The 18,519-nt window shown below is 40.1% G+C and overlaps 1 protein-coding gene across 1 annotated transcript; it reads right to left on the minus strand.

Annotated features, from left to right (window-relative positions):
* Nucleotides 1-12,320: 12,320 nt before the first annotated feature.
* Nucleotides 12,321-16,825, minus strand: LOC5566120 (alpha-N-acetylgalactosaminidase). Its single transcript, XM_001650440.2, has 7 exons — nucleotides 16,445-16,825; nucleotides 16,207-16,381; nucleotides 15,653-15,747; nucleotides 15,429-15,590; nucleotides 15,157-15,369; nucleotides 12,691-12,852; nucleotides 12,321-12,557 (listed from the first exon to the last, which is right to left on the minus strand). The coding sequence occupies exons 1-7, from the start codon at nucleotides 16,769-16,771 to the stop codon at nucleotides 12,411-12,413; spliced, it is 1,281 nt and encodes a 426-aa protein (XP_001650490.2). The 5' UTR covers nucleotides 16,772-16,825; the 3' UTR covers nucleotides 12,321-12,410.
* Between the last annotated feature and the right edge of the window lie 1,694 nt (nucleotides 16,826-18,519).

Here is an 18,519-nt window from a genome sequence, read left to right on the forward strand (position 1 = left end):
TGCCGCAAGCGCTAGAAGTTTTTGAACGACGTGTGCTTAGGACGATCTTCGGCGGAGTATGTCAGAACGGCGTATGAAGGAGAAGGATGAACCACGAGCTTGCGCAACTCTACGGTGAACCCAGTATCCAGAAGGTCGCCAAAGCTGGAAGAGTACGATGGGCGGGACACGTTGTGAGAATGCCGGACAACAATCCCGCAAAAGTGGTGTTCAACTCGAATCCGGTCGGTACAAGACGAAGGGGAGCGCAACGAGCTAGGTGGTTTGACCAAATGGAGCAGGATCTTGGAAGTGTGGGGCGATCGAGGAATTGGAGGTTAGCAGCCATGGACCGAGCTAGTTGGCGTAACATTGTGGCGCAGGTCATGTCTTGAAGGACGTAGAGCCAGCAAAAGTAAAGTAATGTCGAATTCGTTTTTGAACCTAGGCTGGAACTGGCGCAACCCGTTCTGAATTACAGTTTCAACCCTAACCCGATTCAGGTTCGACCGAACTACAATTTGCTTGACGTTAGTTTGTTTATGTGTTGATCACCGACCCAGTTCCTAAAAACGAAAACGACCTAAGTAAGTAAACACAAAACCAAATTTGTTTTATGGATGCTGTTCGATAGTAGGGTCAGTGTTCCCTTAGTGGACAGTCCCCTATAGTCGCACTAGTGGCTTTTTACGGCCGTTTTGCTATGAATCTTTTCAAAATATTTTTTGACATGAAGGTCAGGAGCTATTTATCTAAGTACCATTGATACACAGTTTGATTTTGTTCAAAAAATGATCGAAATAATTAGTTTTGCTTTAAATTTGAGCTCCCTTGCGCCTATAGTTAACCTATTGTTCCTATAGTAGCACTACTGAGAGAAACTATTTTTTATTATACGAAATAATTAATGAATTAAGTACTTTTTTTTACATCAAACGAAAGCTTTTGATCCACACTTTCAAGGAAAAATATAGAAGCTTTGTAAAAATACAGTTTTGATTAGTATTTTGCCAACGCCGAGATGCTATTACTACTATAGGAACAGAAATTAGAAATAGTGCTACTATAGGCACATGCATTCCTATAGTGGCACAAGCGATAATAAATGCAAACATATGACTTTTCGCAGTTTTCATATTTTTCCACAAAACCAAGATAAAAAGCTTTCAGATGATGTAAAAATAATGACGCTAGCGTTATTTTTCGATTTTATACGAATATTTTTTCTTAGCTATGCAGCTATTGGTACATCGACCCTATGTCAATGTTCACCAACACGGAAAAAGTTCTCGAAAATTGCAATGCAAAGCCCAGAAAATCGCTGCGCACCAGGGTTGTTAACGTTGATCAACGATTAACGCCGTTTCGTTGATTCATTGACGTTAATTGTAACGATCAACGAATTTTGCGTTGATTTTTCGGAGCCGTTGATCAACGTTAACGTTAACGCTTGGCGTTGATTTAACGTCAACGATCAACGTTATTTTTTACGTTAATTATGGCCTTTGCCAAATTTTCAACAAATCCCAGAGTTTGTTTCAAGTATGATATGTAATGAAGCGAGAGGCAAGAAATAAAACAGCAAATAAGTTGCAAATAAATTTTTAATTTATTTATCTGTTGTGTTCAGACTTTACTAAAAAAAAAACATGTAGTTTATTGCATCTACTTTGTCATAATGAGTGAAATTTTTTTTAAACTCCAGTCAAAGACAAAAGCTTGTATCCAGTTTTTCCATACAAAATTACCAACTTTGAGGAGCTGTATCTTAGTATAGTTTGAATTGCCACGAAATAAGAATGACGAACTACAAATAACCGGTCATATTTTAGTGAATTTATCACATTGCAGTCATTTTTTTAATTGTTTCAGAGGTTTGTTTAAAGACAAAAGTAAGGAACTGAGATTTTTAAACTTGATTACAAACCCTAAGGAGCCGGATCCTTTTCTTGGCTTTTTATATTCGCTTCGGCAGTGATTCTTTTGAAAGCTACTGAGCTCATATTTGGCCACAACTAAAGCTCATATTTGCATCGAATTAAAGTGCTTCTAATTGTAAAGTTTCAAACGACTTAGCCGAGAAAAAACCCTCCATGCCAAAGTGGTTCATGGAAGTGCCCAAGTGGTATGTTCTGCAAATTTACGTAACTTCTGTATGTGAACAACTTCGTTTAGCAAATCAACCACCCAAAACATATAGTTTTTGAATAAGGTAAAAAAATCTTCGCAACCGTGCTTTTGTCTTTGATCTACCCTCTGGAGTTTTTTGGTAAATGTCTGCCATGCAATATAAGGAATTCGGTATAGATAAAACTTCAGGTCATTTGTAGTTCGTTATTCAAATTTCAGTCAATTCGAACTACCAGAAGTTGAGATAAAGGTCTCAAAACATAGGCATTTTGTCTGGATAAATAGCATTTGATTACTTACTTTTGCCACTGACTAGATGAACTAACTCTGCAGGAAATAGCTTTGTGACCACCAGATGTTTTTCCAGATGTGTATGTTCAGGAGATCAAGCATATGCAACATAATTGCTTAGGTCTGCGATGTGAGCGGCAAGAATTTTCGTTTGTCCTTATCTATGCAGTCATTCAGCCTTGAAATTTGTGATTTCGAAACGTCTTTACTTCCCGGAAACCAGTGAACAGTTTTTGAAAATTTCCACGGCGAAAGGGCCACTTGGCGACATGGATCGGTAGATCTTCATTTTCCCCCCTGTTCGTTGACGTTAATTTAACGCAACCCGTTGACGCTAACGTTAACAATCATGAAAATCAACGAAACGCCGTTAACGTTGATCTCGAGAAAAATTAACGTTAACGGCGTTAATCGATGATTAACGTGAACAACTCTGCTGCGCACGTGGTGATCAATCATTGTCATATTCTGTTCTAGTGGTGATAAACTGATATTGCGGAATAAAATTGTTGCAACAAGAATAGGAAATGACATTGTCTTTGTTGCTGCGTGTTGGGTGACAATTGATTCACTAGTTTCGAGATAATATCAGAGGAATGCAATGGATGAAACAAAATTTCAAGTAGAACCTGTGGAAACTCCTAAAAATTTCCCAACAAAAAAAAATCGGAGAAAATTTTCACAATTTTCTAAAGAAAACTGTTGATAAACATAAGAAGAAATCTTTAGATTGATTCTAAGAGAAAACTTTTGGTAAATTCTTTTTGTGAAATCCCTTGAGAGATCTTTGGGAACTGTCCGTCGCTGAGCCACCCAACGGTTTAACGTGTTATCGAATGTAACACATATCTACGGGTTCATTACGTTCAACGGTGGGTACGTTGTAGCCAGTGGTAAACTTTATAACTAGTATACCTAACTCAGAAATTATTTGTTGCCTTAAACAAGACCTCAAAGCATTTGCATCCTTGACATCATCGTCTCGATGACGTGTTTGGTTTTTCTCACTATCGACGCTTTGTTTTGATTGGCCTCCCTCCGACAAACAAACAGCCATCCTCCGCAACCATTTAACTAAAATGACTAAACACGTGGAGGAAAGTGGTTCAAAGTGCCACATTCAGCGCTTCCCACGTTTCAAGTGTAAACAATGGTTCCATGATGAGAAGCTATATGTAAACCACAGACAAATATACGTAACCTTCATTTGTACATTTTTATGAAAACTGGTCAATCGTAATGCAAAGAAACTGAAAATCCTGTTTCATTGAAGGATATATTATTTAGAATTTTCGTTCAGAAATATTTTTATTTAATTATTTGTTTTTGTTAATATTTTCTTCGTAATAAAAAGTACTCATAAGCTGGTATCGATTCGAAACTTATGATTCGATATTTTGTTGGTATCGATCAGGCATTGCATTTTATCCCATGTTTCGATCTTCTGAGCATGATATGGATCGAATTGTGAGAGATCATCTTAGAGCTCTGTGATCGATTTTTTGTCAATATCTTATGCTCAGATGAGTCATCTTTAACTCAGCAATCCACGCGTTCGATGTACTTGACGAAAATCCACATATTTGACAAGGAATTGGTAGTAAAATGGCTAACCAGGCAAATGTCCAACTAAAACGGAACTCATCAATCACAACTAAGGTTAGTGAACAACACTTTTCAAAATTAGATCTCGTTTTTATTTTTATTAACCTTTTTAGGGTATGCAGCATTTCTCTTTCACTTCTGCTGGGAAGTCGAGAATAAATGATACCTAATTATTTATGCAAAGCAATACAATTGTTGGAATCAATAAAATAAGTTTAAGTTGATAATAAGAGACGTTTGGGATTTATTTGATTAATCATGTCCTACAACTATCTCCATGTCGGTTTGGGCCCTTCCTCAAGAAATACCGTAGAGTGGTTCCGGAGAGAAAAAAATCTGAGACCAATGTGTATTACCCAAGTAACAATGAACGCTGAACAACAAGAGTATTTGCTGAACCATAGTTGATCAATGGTGTTTAAGGCTGAACACGGTGATAGCTGAACATTAATATGAACAAACGCTTATGCAATCTCCGTATTCAGCAAAGTCCTCAATGCTGAACATGAAGCTGAATAAAATATTCTTCATCTTCATTATTCCCCTTAATTCAGCTATTTGAATGACATTTGTTAATAGTTGTTTAGAGCTGTATTCAACCACTAATCAGGTTTAGGGTCACTGTGTCATTAGGAATATTTTTAATAAATATGACTAGCATCAAATTTACAATTGTACTTCATATATATTATTGTAATTATTCATGACACTAAGAAACTACTTTAACATTATAAGCGGGAGGTGTTGTGAATAAAAGCATAATTTGCTACAATAGAACGACCGTGTTTGTACCATTAATCAATGTCTGAATGTCCGATACATCGGGTAAAAAAAGCACTCGTTTGGAACGGAAAACTGGGATAACCGATAGTCAACATTCCCTTCTAGTTTCAATCTTTCACGGGCTCATAATTATCGGTAATCGTTCTTTAAACTCATCATTATGATTTTCTTTTAATCCGTACTTTTGTAAGGTTTACGCACATACCTACCTTTGGCACATATGATATTTGAAATACCTTTGTTCGATCTTAAGGAACTTCTCGTTGTTGACGCAGCGTAACCGATATAATTGATTTTCACTGTTTATGTAATCACTTACGAATTGTTATCGAAACAAACAAATTTATAGTTGTAAGTGCCCATTTAGATTGAAACAATGTGTTTTACTTCACATGAAATTAAAGAAACACTGTGAGCACAACCAATTTTCGACAGCTAACCAAAGCGTTTCAGCGTAGTGCTAGTATCGCTTCTCCAGCCTCAAAACAACCTTAAATCAAAAAAGTTGTAGCCGTTATTCAGACCAGAGGACAGGTTATGCTCTCGCTTTAGATAATGCTCATACAATCCCAAGTGCAGCAGATGGTAAGGTGAGTGGCTATAATCCAGTGAATCTGAGTTCGATTCTCGATCTTGCATAATTATTAATTTGTACGTTAATATCATTAAAATTAATCTAGCATGCATCTATACTGTGTAGCTCACATTGTGAACGCCGTGGAGTACTCTCGAAAATATGTAAATATTTTTGTAAACTTTTGTTTAGTTGCTGAATTGAAGTTGAACAAGCGATCTTTAAGCTTTGTATAGCTGCCTTATGTTCTAAAAATATATTCGTCGTCATTGAAGGAAGTTCGATATAAGCGCATATGCAGTCTTAATTAAGCTTCACAAAAAGCTTCAAATAAGCTTGAGGCTGAATAAAATCGCCAGAATTAGATGTTTAGGAGCTGATAATCGAGTGTGTTGGCTATGCACAGCTTTTATTCAAACATATGCTGTTTAAAATTAGCTGTAGAAGCGTTTGAACTGCATCAAATTGTTACCTGGGTATGTACACCACTTGAGCAATCCAGTACATGGGCTGCTTGGGCACGTCAGGAGTTAATCATCAATATTAACCTCCTTTTCCCGAGCAGCCTAGATAGCCGCGTAGTGTCGGTAGCGGTTGTTTCAACTGGCTAAGAATTAACACTACGGACTGCCTGTTCCGGTGGTAAAAGTCCACCTCACAGGTGACCCCTACTTTATGGTGTGATGCGTACCGTGCCTAAGAATGAATGGTTAGGGGGGTCTAAATAAAACCTAACCGCAAACGGAGCCTGTGGGGTACCAGGGCGCCCTCCACAGTATTGAGTCCTTCCTGTGCTACCCGGAGCAATGGTGCAGGTGACCTTGTGTTTCTCCGAGATAATCGGCTGCCCTTCTTCAGTCTCTATCTTGAGGCTTAATAAGGGTGGGATTATGAATATGTTGACATTTAATTTAAATTATCACCTATATGGATTCGCATTATGCGTTTTACACAGTGTATTCTGTGCTCTTTCGCCTTTGGCGACTTTAAATAGATACCGATCTGGTTTTTTCGTTGCTGGTCTTTTTCGTGCTGAGATTGCAAAAAGCTTAATCCTGCCTAGTTTGGGTAGTGGCTACGGTTAGGTTAGCTCAGATCAATCTTCAGCATAAAAGAACAGCAACGATCAATCTTTGCAGACTCATGCAAAATGGTGCAGCCCAAGTGGCGCTAGTTCAAGAACCCTACTTTCGTAGAGGGAACTTCTATCTAGGTAACCTTGTGGACCCAGTTTTTGCTACTTTTAGCAAGCTTGAAATGGCAAACTCGCGCTCCATGCCCCGCGCATGCGTGCTCGTTAATAAAGCAATCGTTGCTACACTCATTTCTGAGTTAACTACCAGAGATGTATGTGCTGTCACAATCGATGTTTCTGTTGGTGACCTCAACAGGAAATACGTCTATTGTTCGGTATATTTACCACATGATGAACCATCCCCAACGGATGACTTCAAACGAGTTGTCGTACACTGCGTAACAAAAGGCCTTCCGCTGATTGTGGGCAGTGATGCCAATGCTCATCACATAATCTGGGGCAGCTCGGATATCAATTTGAGAGGCTCCAGTCTGATGGAATACTTAAGTAGTACAGACCTTGGATTACTTAACATAGGCAATCGCCCAACCTTCATGGTTTCTAATAGAGAAGAAGTGTTAGACATAACGCTCTGCTCGAATAGAATCAGTCGCGAGTTGACGAATTGGCATGTATCAGATGAGGAATCATTATCTGATCATCGCTACATCTTCTTTGAACATTCAAATGTAACTGCGCAGACTTTGCGTTTAAGGAATCCCCGGTCAACAAACTGGGAACTCTACATTGAATTGGTTGCGACCAAATTTCATGGATATTCTCCGTCCATTGAAAATCCAAGTGATCTGGATGATGCCGTTGATACTACAACATCCTACATTATGGAAGCTTTTGAAGAAGCATGTCCTCTGCGGTCTGTAAAGACTACAAGAGGGACCCCATGGTGGAATTCCGATCTGACTAGACTCAGGAAACAATGTAGAAGGAGTTGGAACAGACGCCGTTCAGCTGGATCAGAGTCGTTCAAGTCAGCTCGCAAGGCTTACAAGAAGGCTCTTCGTTCTGCTGAACGATCCGGCTGGAAAAACCTTTGTACAAATGTTTCCAGTTTGAGTGAAGTCAGTCGGTTGAACAAAATTCTTGCAAAATCTAAGGATTTCCAAGTGAACGAAATTCGCTTACCTAATGGTGACTTTACTTCTTCCGATGAAGAAGTTTTAGAATGTTTATTCAATACACACTTCCCCGGATGTGTGGACATAGCATCTACGGATGAACCAAATGTCTTTTCATGTAGTTACGAGTCTCTGGCCTCGGCTCGCAGTATCGTAACTACTGAATCGATTCAATGGGCACTTGGGTTTATTCTACGACTGGCGTGAGGTGACAATTGTCGGTGTCGTATAGCGAGGTGACAATTCTCGACTCGAGTGAAGTGACTCGCCGTGCAAATCAAATGGAGAGTCACTTCACTCGAGTCGAGAATTGTCACCTCGCTATACGACACCGACAATTCTCACCTCACGCCAGTCGTAGAATAAACCCAACTTAATAGTTTTGCTCCTTTCAAATCTCCAGGAGCGGATGGGATTTATCCTGTTCTGCTCCAAAAGGGATTTGAGTCTATCAAACATGTTTTGAAAAAGCTACTTGTAAGCAGTTTTGCTACCGGGTACATTCCCAAATCCTGGCGTGATATTACTGTAAAGTTTATCCCAAAAGGAGGACGTGCGTCGTATGAGGAAGCGAAGAGTTTTAGACCAATCAGTCTGACCTCTTTTCTTCTGAAATGTCTGGAACGCATTATCGATCATCACATCCGTGATGTTTATTTGGCAAACATGCCTCTTCATGTGAATCAGCATGCTTACCAATCTGGAAAGTCCACTGTGACTCTTTTACACAAAGTTGTATACGATATCGAGAAAGCATTCGCTCAGAAGCAATCGTGCTTGGGTGTTTTCTTGGATATTGAGGGTGCCTTTGATAACGTGTCTTTCGATGCCATATTGGAAGCCGCACGAAACCATGGGCTACCTACAATGATTACCAATTGGATTCATCAAATGCTCAAAAACCGACATCTCTTCTCGACATTGCGTCAAGCAGCGATTCGAAAATTGAGTGTTTGCGGATGCCCCCAAGGGGGAGTCTTGTCACCACTTTTGCGGAATCTCGTAGCAGATACGCTATTGAGGCAACTCAAAAATTGCGGTTTTCCAACTTATGGATTTGCCGACGACTATCTAGCTCTGATAGTTGGTATGTGCATAAGCACCCTATTCGACCTGATGCAAAGTGCTCTTCAGGTAGTCGAGAGTTGGTGTCGCCAATATGGCCTTTCGGTTAACCCGAATAAAACATCTATTGTTCTTTTTACGGAAAGACGAAACCGCGATGGAATTCGACCTTTACGTCTTTTTGGCACTGAGATTAATGTGACTGATCAAGTAAAGTATGTCGGAGTCATTCTAGATTCCAAACTGTTATGGACAGCTCACATTGATTTCAGAGTCAAAAAAGCTTGCATGGCCTTCGGTCAATGCCGGCGAACCTTTGGTAAAACTTGGGGCCTCAAACCCAAATATATCAAATGGATTTACACAACAGTTGTTCGACCAATATTGGCATATGGATGTCTTGTGTGGTGGCAAAAGGGCGAAGTGAGAACAATCCAATCAAAATTGGGCCATCTCCAAAGGATGTGCTTGATGGCGATGTCTGGTGCGTTCTCTACAACTCCCACAGCAGCGCTCGAGGCCCTTTTCGACGTTGCGCCACTACACATATATCTTAAACAAGAAGCACTTTCTTGCTCTTACCGTTTATGGGTACTGGATCTACTGGAGAAAAATCCAGTGAATCGTAGATCTACACACACTTCGTTATTTCCACTTTTGGTGAATTGGGACAAAATTGTCCTTGCTCCAAGTGATCTCACAATTGCTTGTAACTTTCCTTACAGGACATTTACCACACAATTCCCTTCACGGGAAGAGTGGACGTCTGGCTATTTGGAAAGAAGTATATCAAACAATATAGTATGTTACACTGATGGCTCCCTTCTTGAAGGTAGAGCTGGTGCAGGAGTATATTCTCGTGAGCTAAGGCTGAATCAGTTTTACTCACTTGGTAGAAACTGCACCGTTTTTCAGGCGGAAATATTTGCTCTTATGTGTGGAGTGCAATCAGCACTTCAACAGCGCGTAATGGGTAAAGTCATATACTTCTGTTCAGATAGTCAGGCTGCTATAGAAGCTCTCGCTTCGGCCAACTCAAGGTCGAAGCTTGTTATCGCATGTCGAACTCAAATTGAGGAACTGAATTCAGTCAACTCTGTAAACCTTGTATGGGTACCTGGCCATTCTTCCATCGCTGGAAATGAATTGGCTGATGAGCTAGCTCGCGATGGAGCATCGCATGACTTCATTGGCCCTGAGCCGGCTATTCCAATTTCGAAGTGCTGGGTGAAGCTTCAGATAAACTCTTGGGCGGCAACTCAGCACAAGCAATATTGGAATAGTTTGGAGTCGTGTCGTCAAACAAAATTGTATATTACTGAGCCATCTCCAAAGGTGGCGAAGTATTTAACAAATCTGTCAAAGCAGAATTGCAGTCTCTTGGTCAGAGCGTTGACAGGCCACTGCCGACTCAACTATCACATGGCAAATATTCAGCGTGCTGACTCATTTGTGTGTGATAGTTGTGACTCCGATTATGGAACTTCGTATCACCTAATATGTAACTGTCCAGTTTTTGCGCAAATGCGATTCCAATTACTTGGTAAACACTTATTAAGTGAAACTGAATACAGAAGCCTGAATCTTCAGGACATCCTGTTATTCTTAACCCGCTGTGGTAATGAGCTATAGGCTCTCTTTACGCTCATGCGTTTTGCAGTGCCCTTTTTAGGGCGCTGTTCGAACCCATTGTGGTATGGAGCTACATGCTCTCATTTCGCTTATGCGATCTTCCCTCTTCAAGGGACCCCACTCCTATTTCCTCCCATCTTTCCCTTCCCTTTTCTCTCCCATCGGGTAGATGATGAAATTGGCTCAAATATGGCGATGGCACAAATCTCCCAACTGGTGGAGAACGTGCCTTTGGAGCCGGCCTTCTGATACCTGATACCTGATGCTGTTTAAAATTAGCTGTAGAAGCGTTTGAACTGCATCAAATTGTTACCTGGGTATGTACACCACTTGAGCAATCCAGTACATGGGCTGGTTTTAGTGGGTCGTCGGTGGTGCGACATCCCCGCACTCCCTGAGTTACCTTCTCAGCTGTCTGATTGCAGATTTTCCCCCTTGTAAAAAAGAATCTCTATTACGGACTCTCATAAAATCACGTACATTGAATAACCGTGGCAAATGGGATTTCAATCGATTATTTCAAATATGTTTCCTTGCGGCAACAATTACTATGCGTTCATTCTAACTTTCAATGAAACGAAATCATATTAGCCATTTATCTCAAATGACGTAAATTACACGTCACTGTTTGCCAAATTATTATTAGTTTTATTCTTGGACATACAATGTATACCTACTGTTATTTAACTAGAAAAATAGTAAAATACAAAATACGACATTGCGGTACGAGGAAAGTACTTGTGCTGCACAAAGTATTAACCATAGAAATTTCTTGGCGATTCACAATTTCTTGGCTGACCACAATTATTCAGCATTCCAAAAATTGTTTTGTCACTCTCGATGTCCGAACACGACGGTATAGTCGAAGATCACAAAAAAAAGTCTTCAAAAATTGCTCTTCAGTCACTTTTTGTTAATTCTGTAAGGAAGATAATATTAAAAAATAATCATAATAGGAATAATTAGAAAAAAAAAGCTAAACTGGGCCAATCCACCGAACAGCTGATATCATTTCAGAGCGCTCTTGGATTACAGATAATATCTTTCCATTATCCGAAGATGATCTTGCTCATCAGATGAGATTGCAATGCCTGGTATCGATACTTTCTTTCAATACTATTTTCAAGTAAAAGTATCGATACTTTGATAGGGTCTTCCTTAGCCAAGTGGTTAGAGTCCGCGGCTACAAAGCAAAGCCATGCTGAAGGTATCTGGGTTCTATTCCCGGTCGCTCCAGTATCTTTTCGTAATGAAAATTTTCCCTGGGCATAGAGTATAATCGTACCTGCCACACGATATACGAATGCGAAAATGGCAACTTTGGCAAAGAAAGCTCTCAGTTAATAACTGTGGAAGTGCTCATAAGAACACTAAGCTGAGAAGCAGGCTCTGTCCAGTGAGGACGTTAATGCCAAGAAGAAGAAGAAGAAGAAGAAGAAGAACCTTGATGGTATCTTTTCATCCCTTAGACTAGTTGTCTGTTTGTCTGTGCGTAAACTACGTAGATCCCCCTCTCACATAATTCCAGACCACCTTACTTCAATGAGTGCACTTTAAATCACTTTCTCCTGTACGCTGAGTGCAGATCGTTAGCCAACCTTGACCGAACTCCATGATGTGCACATTTCTCCTATATAGATCTTTTTCTGCTCGAGGGGCATCGTGGGCATAATGGATGGCGTGTAAGATTTCTTTGAAAACATTTTTAGATAATTATTTACTGATTCTAAACCCTTGAATTTAAATTCACTAGACTTGAAATACGTATTAGGAGAAAGGCTTCAGAACATAAATCAATTTGTCCGAATTGGTCCTAATACTCCAATAATCCTCCATTTAAGTTCCAATCTGATGCGATATTATTATACACTACTACTCTTTACTGCGTCATGCTGATGTGAGCACAATCATTTCGATCATCTCCTCTGGTATTGCGGAGAAATAGTGTACGGAGCAAGTGCCTTACATTTAATGGACGCGATCCAATGTCATCCACCGAAGCTGAATGAATTGATCAATTAGTGGAGAGTAAAACGGTCAGTGCAGCGTGTTAAGTAGACGCCTTAAGTGATGCGCCCGTTCAATTGTTTATTCCCATACAAGTTTTCAATCTATTTCTAACGAGAGTGCATCGGTTCATTTAATAATTCCACTCGGTCATGCCTCTTAGGGCGACATTCAATTTCGGTTCAAATCGATAGAAATTGGCTCCAGTGGGGTTGATTCGCGTTTCGAATGTTCCATTCGCTGGTACAAATGTTGGTTTGCGATCTTTGTTGAACAAATCCTGTAATTACGTAAAAAAGCAGTTTCAATATTTCGCAATTGGACCAGCGCTAATCATTGTCGTCAGTCAGTCTTGTCGAAATGCCTTATGTATTGCGTGGTAATTCAAGCCTATCGTGTAACTAGTTACTTACGTAAACCTTATATCCTTTGATGTAACTGTTATCACTGATGCCAAGATCTTCGACGAGCTTCACTCGAACGGCATATGGTGCTCCATCGGCGCGGCGGCTGACGAAAGCCACGACTTGCGTCATTTCATCCTTCACCTTGGGGAGTATCGGTCGTTTCCATATCTATAAGTATATGCAAAAAGAAATATCTCGTCAACGGACATTCCAGGTGGGGAGCATTCCATTTCTTTGGGTTCAAAAGATCAGGTTTTGTTCGTTGCTGATCGAGTATGCTGAACAGCACAGTGGTTCAGATGAGGGAAAATCCCTATTATTCTATTTTCACCGTTGTTCAATGAATAATCTTGCGGGATAAGTACAGACAGGAATTGCTCGTGACATCCTCAAAGAATTTCTGGAATTTTCTTTGAAAGAATTGTTTGCTCAAAAGTCTCGAACAATTTCAGGAAAAGCATGGATAAACTTAGAACAATCCTTGCAAGAATATAGAAAGGTACTTCCAAAGAAATCACTGAAGAATTTTCCCAAGGGAATCGCTTTGGATTTTGTTATGTTCTTTCTTTTGCAAAACTGCCAGGGAAAATTTCTTAAATACTTCTTGTAGGAACTCCTGGATAGATTTTTGAAAGAATTATTAATATAATCTTTGGAGAACATCGAGAAGGAAACTTAAAAATTATCCGTAAGAGTTCCTGTCAATTCTTGGCACACTCAACCCTGAAAGGTTTCCAGCCAGAAGGGACATTAGAATGATTCGTCAGAAGAATGTATATAAAAAATCCAGTGAGGAGTTGATAACTATGGTACAATATGAAACATTAGCGATATCAAGCTTAATGATGAGACCTTCCTTAGACCAGTGGTTAGAGTCCGCAGCTACAAAGCAAAGCCATGCTGAAGGTGTCTGGGTGCGAATCCCGGTCGGTCCAGAATCTTTTCGTAATGGAAATTTCCTGGATTTTACTGGGCATACAGTATCATCGTACTTGCCACACGATATAAGGACTGTTCATTTCATAAAGTGGACACCTTGTGCATGCAGTATCTTTTTATTTTATCAATGAAATTTCAATCGGTTTTCTGCACATTGTTTGACTAGTATTGTATAATGTTGTGATAATAAAAATTCTCTAAAATAATTAAATTTCACACGAATATGGAACAACGATTGAAACGGTCGACTTTTTGAGGTTATCAAAATCAATAATTGCTAGAAATCAGCTGGAAATTTCGACAATTTTTATTTTTTTTTTTTTAAAAAAAAAGGCTTGTTCTTCGAAAGCATCATCAATCAGAAGTCTGATGGAAAAACTCAAGTTAATTTTGGAGCAACAATTTTTCAGATACAATAAAATCATTTTACCCCTATATATTTTAGAGAAAAAAAATATTAAATTTGAAGGGAATTAATATGAGTATAATTTTTTGGTTAAAAGTAGGTCCTGGGGGAAGTGCTAATATAGTAATAATATGAAAAATAGCTTACGCTTTCATAGAGTTACTTATTTAGTCCCCACGTCACATTTAAAGCACAATAGAAACACAATTGCTTTATTCTTAGAAGACCTTTCAAAGTACATTGACAATCATCAAAATTGGCAACACTGCTGTAATAAAATCGATATTATTTTCATAATATGTTATTCTGAGATTACCAATTGAAATATTCGGAGAAAACCATTTACAATTTGCTGTAAATCGACATACATGATTTTAAAAGTATTAGACTTTTTAGTAGACCTACCATAAACAGTAAAATTTATACTTAAGACTGGGGTTTAAACTCACGATTTAGCTCTCGTTTACAGTCTTGAAGTCTTATAAAATACATTGTCAAACTTGCAGATGGATATTCCAGTTCTACATAACATACCTATTTATTTGTGAAACCATCAAGTTTTTAGATAATGAACCACTGTGCGTAGGCAGATGACATGGTATTGCCTTGCCTTCTGAGCTAGTCATAAATCGCGAAGCAGTCCTAGGCAATAGGCATAGACTAGTTAGTCTAAAAATTGCTGCCATAGGTTGGCCCTGATTTGTAATTCAAATTTTCTCTTTCACCACAGCCTGCTTTTCGGGAACCCTACGACATTCGCTAGATGGCATGTGTTCAGTAGCGGCATCAATCAACTGACTTGCCACGTTGCTATGAAGAAAATTCTAAATCTATCGAAAATAGCGAAATAGGATTCTGTATTAGTTTGGCTCTTAAAATCTGTTATGTTATAAAAGCCAAGAATGTTTTATAGAAAACCTGTTCGAAGCCATGTCAGCGCTGTTTGCGTACGACTCATCTGATGTCGTAAGTTATGAGTTGTCTAATCAAACACCGGACCAAATTCGAATGATGCGAGGGGCAGAGAGTGAGAGTCACGATATGCAAATATTGTCATTATCACCTATGGTCTTCGACGAATGGATAAATGGTCGATGTTGAGACGCGTGTTGATACCCCGTACTCACCTCGATTCTGTTAATAGTTTTTACCAGCAGACCTTGAATGCCAAGAGGGTCTTGGTTGGCCGCTATGATTTCTTTGTTCAGCAGAAGTTCTCTGATCTCCGGAGTAACCGTTGCCAGATCGTTGGACAATAGCAGAGGCGCAGCAAGGACCGTCCACACTGCTAATTGCGATTTGCTTTGTTCGTAGCTGAGGCCAAAGTTTCCTAGGACAAGCTGAAAGGGATGAGTCGATAAAATATCTAACTGTAGATACGTGAAATCTTCTATCTCACAGTGTCTGGATCATTCCAATGGCCAGGACCAGAATGGGGTTGTATGCGCGCTTGGTTGTCTGAGAAGTAGCGTGTAATGGATTCTACGGAGCTGTGAGAGTCATCGATATCGCCCCAATTGCGCCACATATTGCAAGTCTTTTTCAGTATCTGGTAATCTGGCTAGGAGACAAAACAAAATTAAGATATTATTTTGACAGAAGCTGAACCATGGCAGAACTTACAATTATTCCATTGTATTCCTGGTAAACGGGCCAGCTGCATGAATATAGAATAGGTCTTCCAGTTTTATTCATAAGTTCACCAAACAATATATAGTCTGTGAATTAAAGTGATACTAAGTATTTCAATCAAGGGCCAAAAAGCAATTGATATCACGTTATATATGATAAAACTATTTCATTAAATTAAGATTTACGTGATTTGTTGCAAGCGTCATGCCTATCTTCTTCTTTCTTCAACTGGGATAGAGCCGACTTCTCAACGTAGTGTTCTTATGAGCACTTCCACAGTTATCAAGGGGGCAAAATCCGTCATTGATTTTGGAATTTTAAAAAGCAGTTTTTTCGTTCAAACTCAAGAAAATTTACACGAAAATCTGTTACTGTATTCTATTCTCCAACCGAAACATAGTGAACACATTTTTATCGAATAATCTTTTTTTTAACAGAAAAACTACTTTTTAAGTGCTCAGAAACACTTAGCTGAGAAGCAGGCTCTATACCAGTTGAGATAAATGCCAAAAATAAGAAAAAGTGGATTGGTTGAAAATGCTTACCATCCACCATTTTACGTTCATCGGCGTAGCAACCGTCAATTTTAATGAAATCGACATCCCAATCAGCGAAGGTTTGCGCATCCACATCAAAGTAATCCTTCATACCCGGGTATCCAGCACAAGTTTTTGTACCAATGTCTTGGTACAGACCAAATTTAAGTCCTTTGGAATGAATCTGCAATAATAAGCACTCATTCAAGCTTTACAATTTCATAATCTTCTCGTATCGTCACTCTACGTAGTCTGCTAAATGCTTAATTCCGTTGGGAAACCGCTTCTTATCAGGCACCAATCGCCCACTGGAGTCTCGTTTCATCTCTGACCAACAATCGTCGATGTTCACAAAGTTGTATCCGGCCTGCAGATATCCCTCCGACACCATCAAATCGGCCATACGCTTAAACAATTGTTCACTAATGCACTCATCAGGATACTTCGTACAATCGGTAATACATCGGAATCGCTCCCAACTCATCCAACCCATCGGAGGGGTTCGAGCCAGTCCATTTTCAAGTCCATAAGCCACACTAACCGACACTGCCAACACTATCCATAAGGTCTTCATTTCCGAAGAAAGGTAACACTGTATTCTACCGAAGCCGAATTGTTCGGCTTGGGTGTCAGAGTAATCGCTTTTATACCATTCCGGTCTGGACGATGCCGTTATGGAACTTAACTCGGCAGGAGTCTTATTGTCCTCGATTGAGTTATCTTAATGTCAATACTTTAAGCACTTCAAGTGCAGGTGAAGTGGAAGCATATCACTGAATGGTACCAATTATTATGGTATTGGGATTGCTTAAACAAATAGTCAGATGAAGTAGCAACAACCTTAGAAATCGGTTCTATGTTTACCGTACAGGATTGCACTTGAAATTTCTCAGCATGGCCACTTCGTAATTCAGGTCACGTGCCATTTAAAGATAATAATGGACGACAGTTGTGCAATAATAACAACACTTCAGGAATAACAAAACAGTTATTATTATTTGAACCAACAACCGTTGTAGAGGTCAATGGCTTTTAACTTGTTAATTATTGAAACCCTTCATTGTTTATGGACTGTTCTTTCGCATGTTGATTGTTGAGCATGAACATGAGCATAGATGACCATCATTTCGTAGTAACTAATCCGTGATGGACCAGAGCAATTCAAGCCAAAGTCCTGATGACATTGGCTACCCTATGAAGAGGCTCGACGGATCAGAGAAACTAGTACTGCTAGAGCTGATTAACAACCTGTGGACCGGTAACACTTACCCACTTGAGTGGCGGGAATGTCTCGTCGTTCCTATCCCGAAACCCGGAAATCAAATGCGGGAAACAGGAAGCTACCGGTCAATCTCCCTCACTTGCTGCCTTTCGAAGGTAGTAGAGAGAATGGTAAACCGCCGAATGAGAATGGTAAACAGCAACATGGTCTAATCGACCACCGGCAACACGCCTTCAGGCCGGGGTATGGAACTAATACCTACTTTGCGGCCCTTGGCGAGGTCTTGCAAGAAGCGAAGGATAAGAACCATCACACCGAGACGGACATCTCGAAAGCCTTTAACCGGACTTGGACGCCTTTCGTTCTAGAAAAGCTGGTCAGCTGAGGCCTTACCGGTCATATTCTGCATTTTATCCGAAACTTTCTGACAAACCGTTGCTTCAGGGTCGCCATTGGAGGCACAAAGTCTGCATACTTTAAGGAGGAAACCGGTGTTCCGCAGGGATCCGTCATATCGGTAACCCTGTTCCTGATCATGATGGATGGCGTTTTCGAGGATCTCCCACCTGGAGTCACAATATTTGTATACACGGACGATATTCTAATAGTAGTGTCTGGACCGACAATTGCAGCTACAGGCAGAAAAGCTCAAGCAGCCGTCTCCCGAGTAGCCAAATGGGCTGCCTCCGTTGGTTTCTCTATGTCGGCTCCAAAGAGCATTCGGAGCCACATATGCTCATCCGTGCAAAGGGTCAGTGGGCCTCTGATCGTCATCAACAACCAAGCTATACCTGTTCGTAAGACAGCAAAAGTTCTTGGAGTCATCTTCAACCGCGGCATGACCTTCCAGCCCCACTGTGAAGCAGTCAGAGCCAACTGTTGTAGCCGCCTGAACCTACTGAAATCTCTCTCAAGACCGCACCGCAGCAACAACCGAGGTATCCGGTTCCATGTCGCCGCCGTTCTCATTGACAGTCGACTGTTTTACGGTCTAGAAACCATTTTTCTTGCGGTTAACAGATTAATTGAAACACTGTCTCCCATTTATAACCGCTACGTACGAATAGTTTCGGGCTTTCTACCGTCCACTTCAGCCGACG

The sequence above is a fragment of the Aedes aegypti genome, chromosome 2 (genome assembly GCF_002204515.2).
Source record: "Aedes aegypti strain LVP_AGWG chromosome 2, AaegL5.0 Primary Assembly, whole genome shotgun sequence".
Lineage (NCBI taxonomy): Eukaryota > Metazoa > Arthropoda > Insecta > Diptera > Culicidae > Aedes > Aedes aegypti.

Coding starts and splice junctions, on each gene's coding strand:
- LOC5566120 (XM_001650440.2), bottom strand. CDS start 16,771: ATGAAGACCTTATGGATAGTGTTGGCAGTGTCGGTTAGTGTGGCTTAT. Junction 15,748..16,206: donor TGAACGTAAAATGGTGGATG/GTAAGCATTTTC, acceptor TTTAATTCACAG/ACTATATATTGTTTGGTGAA. Junction 12,558..12,690: donor TCAAAGGATATAAGGTTTAC/GTAAGTAACTAG, acceptor ACGTAATTACAG/GATTTGTTCAACAAAGATCG.